At 66.1% G+C, this 4,688-nt stretch overlaps 1 protein-coding gene across 1 annotated transcript in view; it reads left to right on the top strand.

Annotated features, from left to right (window-relative positions):
• Positions 1–4,688, top strand: part of TRAF2 (TNF receptor associated factor 2) — an 11,986-nt gene that overhangs the window by 1,893 nt on the left and 5,405 nt on the right. The window contains exons 4-5 of the mRNA XM_007458962.1: positions 3,542–3,703; positions 4,472–4,546. Of these exons, the coding sequence (XP_007459024.1) occupies positions 3,542–3,703; positions 4,472–4,546 (237 nt within the window). The remainder of the gene's footprint in view (positions 1–3,541; positions 3,704–4,471; positions 4,547–4,688) is intronic.

Below are 4,688 nucleotides of genomic sequence, written 5' to 3'. Positions count from 1 at the left end.
CGCTCTTCCTGGTGATCAAACGCCCTTAAAAACTGACGTCTCCAAGGTCCCTGCGCACGAGTGTTCCCAGTAGCACTGTTCCCGGCAGCCAAGTGTCCCTGGCAGAGGGCGGGACACACAAGATGTGGGCTGGTCGTGCCGCGGAATAGTGTCCAGTCATGAGAGGAAGGGAGCCCCGCCCCAGGCTACAGCGGGGACGGACCTTGGGGAAATCACGCTGAGGCCACTTTCAATCACCTTTGGGGTCTCAGTGAGATGAGCCCAGCAGAGGAGGACAGAACCTGCGGGAACCAGCCCTGTGAAACAGGAGGTGGAGTGGAGGCTGCCCAGGCCGGGAGGTCGTGTGCAGTGGTGCAGAGTAATGGGCTGGGTCCTCAAGGTGGGGAGGCCTTGTTGCTGTCCCATGCGGCCGAGGCTGGAGGGGCTGTTTGCAGGGGACACGGCTCGCCTACGCCCAGGGCTGCCCAGGCCACGGAGCAGCCTCCCTGCCATGGGGTGGGCACCGGGCTGCGACTGAGTCACGACACAGGGGAGAGCCTGTCGGCTCTGGAACTGGGGTCCTGGGTTCCTGGGGCTCCTCCTTCCTGCTCCCGTTCCGTGCGCTGCGCGGCGGCGTCCTCTGGTCTTCTTGACCGACTCGACTTCGTGGGCTTCAGCCTCTCGGTTGCGTTTTGCCAGAGGAACAGCTTGGCCGTCTCTGGGGAGGAGCCGATGGTCGGGTGGACAGAAGCTGGGCTTTCCTCTGACGGGTGCCTGGGCCTGGAAGCGGAGGCCTCTCTGTGCCCTTCCGGGGAGTAGGACTGCAGTGCATGGACAGAGGCCTCCGACGCCCAGGGGCCACCGTGGGGCAGGGGCGCAGGCAGGGGGTGCTGCCACTGAGGCCCTGCTCAGCAGACGGGCCTGAGCTGCTGTTGCCCAGCGCTGTCCGGAGAGCCGGCCTTGGGGCAGGGTCTCTCCTGGGCAGGTGGGGAGCCCCAGCAGCGAGTGCAGCGGGTACTCTGTGTCGCCTTTTGAGGGGACCAGAGACCCCCGGGGACAGGCGGAATAACCCCAGCTCCCGAGTCCTCTGGGGTTTCTGCCGCCTCCAGGCCGCTGGTGCGGGTGGCGGCTTCGCTGGCTCCCAGCCGAGGGCCTGGGACCGCAGCCAGCCCGTGGGCCCTGCGCCGGCCCTGCAGGCATGCGGGCTGGAAAGTCCCTGGCTGCACCCGGGGAACTCAGGAAAGTCCCTGGGGGTTGGTCACGTGGGAGACGGGCACTGCTCTGGGTCTCTCCGTGCAGCCTTTGACATCGGGTAAACCTCTCTCTAGCTGGGGTGAGACCCCACCTCGGGGCGCGGGGCAGCCACCTTGCTGCGGCGGTGGCCCCGCTCCCAGCCCGGAGCCAACACGTTTGCCCTTTGGGTTGCTCAAAATTGGGGCAGTGCTGGGAGGTTCTGAGGCTGCGGCTGAGCTCCTGAGTGTGGAGAGGTGGGGCATATTCCTGGTCAGCTTTGAATAAGTGTTTCCTTTGCAACCATGTCTAGTATTTTCTAAAAACTCAGTGAATTACGACTCCAGTTCAGTTAGAAGGCGTTAGGAGTGGCTGCCAAGTACACATGGCAGCCCTGGGGACTGCTTTTCTGGAAGCAAGAAGCAGGGGCTGCGTGGAAGGAACAGCAGGGAGGAGGGGCCTCGGGCTTCAGAGGAGGGGTCCGGGTGGACCTGAGGGAGGACCAGCTTAGGGGGACATTTTGCAGCTGAAAGGTGAGCAGAGTTGGACGTGCTCACGTGTCAGGGAATCCAAAGTTGAAATGCCTGAGCGTCTAGCTTGAACTCTGGTTGAACGCGTGTTGATTCCCTGAGCCATCTGGTGGCAGTGGGAGCCCGCGGAACCTGTACCAGCCTGTGAGGGCGCTGCTGCTCCTGCGCCAGGTGCGGGCTTCGGGGGCTCTGAATCCCAGGGGCGCCCGCTGAGCGGCGAGCCGTGTGGGACCGGGGGCTCACCCTCGAGCATATTCGTTTGCTCTGATCAGATACAAGTGCCCTCTGGGTGCTGTCGTTTTTGTTTCACGAGCACGGTTGTTTCCGAGGCTCCCCTGTGGCTCGGTGTGATTGTTCGGGCTGTGCTCAGTGTGGCTACACCAGGGCCCTGTCTGGGGAAGCTAGGGTTTCCCTGGCGGTCGAGGGAAGCTCCTCCCGGGCGTGGCTGCCGTGGAGCCTTTGAGGAGCTGTCGCCAGAGCAGGAGCCCTCGGGGAAGGTGTCCCCTCTGCTCTGCTCTCTGTACCTAGTGGCGTCCTGCCCACCCGCACAGCCGGTCTGTGTCCTGGGGCCGGGCCTCTGCGGCAGCGTCCACAGAGCCCCGTCGGGTTGAGTGGGGTCACTGGGGAGGCTTGCTGAGAAGGCCAAGTTCCATCTGACGTGTGTCCCTGCGGGAGACGTGGAGCCCGGGGTCCTGTGAGGAGGCGGGACTGCCACGGCACCACATCTGAAGTCTCCGCAGCCCGGCCGCTGGGAGGGCACCACATGTGCCGTGTCTCTGGGGTTCACCTCGCACCACTTTTCACTCCCCAGATGGTGAGCTTTGGCCCCGGCAGCCAAGCCTGCTGCATGGGGTGGAGACTCGGCCGGCCTGTTCGCTCGGCCTCGGACTGTGGGCCACGTGGAGACAGAGCCTACGTGAGGCTCCTCCTTCCTCAAGGTCACTGCGGCGGAGCTCTGCGAGCTCTGCGGGGGCCCTGAGCTGCCCCAGCTTGTCAGGCGCCCAACCTGAATCTTGGTGGAGGTGCTGACCCCACGGCGTGGATGTGCTCGGTGCCCAGGCACCAGGGGTCGATTTTGTGTGATGCGTACTTGACCAGTTTTTAAAAAGCAACAGCAAACAAACCGTCATCTCCCGTTCTCTGCTTACCGGCCCACCCTCTGTGCCCCTTCCCAGCCGGCGTTTCCTGAGAGCTGCGCACAGCTTCCATCTGTCCCCTAGGCTTGCGGCCCTGTTTCCGGGTCCCACCCTTTCTCACCTCTTCAGCCGCTGCCACGTCCGCTCAGCCCGCTGCCGCGGCCCCCCAAGTGCTGCGCTGCTCAGGGCCATGCCTGTCCAGGTCGGGCCCTCCCTGTGCTGCTGGCTTTACTGGGTCCCGCCTGGGCCCTGCCTGACCCTTCGGAAGCCCAGACTGGGCCCCTGCCTCCGTGGCCACGTCACCCTGCACGTCCTCAGCTCCAGGAGGGCGGGGATGGGGACTCTCAGCCTGGGCGTTGGGACGGGTGGGCGCCTGCGTTTCCGTCCGCTTCTCGCTCTGGTCCCCACGGCATCACTTCTCTGCTCTCTGTCCACTTAGAACCTGTTCCCGCAGCCCCTCTCATTGTCCCCTTTGTGTCCCGAGGGCGGGGTGCTGCCGGCTGGATCTGGGTCCTGATCTCTGCGCTGGAACAGGGGTAGTGGAGTGAACGCGGTGGCCCCCATGGCCTAGCGCCGAGAACGAACCTGGACCGGTCTGCGGCCGGCGGGGCAGTGGCCCAGAACCCCACGGGCACTCCGCCGACGCCTCGCTCCCTTCGTTGCCAGAGCTGCCACGAAGGACACTGCCCGTTCGTGCTGACCGAGTGCCCAGCGTGTAAAGGCCTGGTGCGCCTGGGCGAGAAGGAACACCACCTGGAGCACGCGTGCCCGGAGCGAAGCCTCAGCTGCCGGCACTGCAGGGCGCTCTGCTGCTCAGCTGACATGAAGGTGAGCGCATGCCCGGCGGCTCGGAGGCTCCTGGCAGCCCCGGGTCGGGGGCGAGCTCGCACGGGGGGACGGCAGCCTGCGGCCACGCCACCCTCGCTCTCGCTCGGCCAGCAGCCTCCCTGGGTTCACGCTGAACAGGCCCCGAACGCCGTGTGGCTTTATCTGGAAGTTGTCGCTTGTTTGTGAAGGGCGGGCCACCTTCCCGTGGGTTATACCACATCTGGAGCTTCACAGGCTTCCTGAGGTCACGAGTGAGCTCGGTGCCCACGTTTCCGGAGTCTGTCCGTGTGGGTCACGTGGATCTGCTGGGTCGGGACCCAGACGCCCCCCTGCTGTCTGCGGGTCTCTTCACCTTCAGCCTTTCCCTGTAGGTGTCTTTTTCTCTCTGCCGTTTGTTTGTTGGAGAAGCCGGCTGTTAGTCTGCATTTGGCTGGTCGGGTCCCTGAGGTGTTTTTCACGCCCGGGAAGCTCAGCTCGAGGCAGCCCAGGGCCCGAGACTTCGGGGCGCCCACCCTGCGCATCTCGCCGGGGGTCTCGGAGGTGCTCTGGCCGCTTGGGTCCCCCGCCACCAGGAAGTCCGCCAGCCTGGCACCCGGGTGGCGGTGCCCTCGGGGCGCCGGGGCTCTCCTCGGGGTGTTGCCCCAGCGGCTGCCGGTCGAGGGCAGGTCCTGAAGCTGCAGGCCCCCGTGTCGCATGCCGTCTCAGCCTCGGGGCTCGGGGGCGTTGCTGGCCCGGCCGCAGCTCTGACGGCTGCCCCGTCCGCCCCAGGCGCACCACCAGGTCTGCCCCAAGCTCCCCCTGGCCTGCGAGGGCTGCGGCAAGAAGAAGATCACACGCGAGAAGGTAAGCGCTCCCCCGGCGCCTGCGAGGCCAGGCCACACCTCGGCCCGGGGGCGGGGTTCCCGGGGGCGGGGTTCCCGGGGGCGGGGTTCCCGGGGGCGGGGTTCCCGGGGGCGGGGTCGCAGGCTCCTCCTCTTCCTGCCCC

This window comes from Lipotes vexillifer, unplaced genomic scaffold, assembly GCF_000442215.2.
Source record: "Lipotes vexillifer unplaced genomic scaffold, Lipotes_vexillifer_v1.1 scaffold636, whole genome shotgun sequence".
Lineage (NCBI taxonomy): Eukaryota > Metazoa > Chordata > Mammalia > Artiodactyla > Lipotidae > Lipotes > Lipotes vexillifer.
This window is presented reverse-complemented; position numbering and strand designations above follow the sequence as displayed.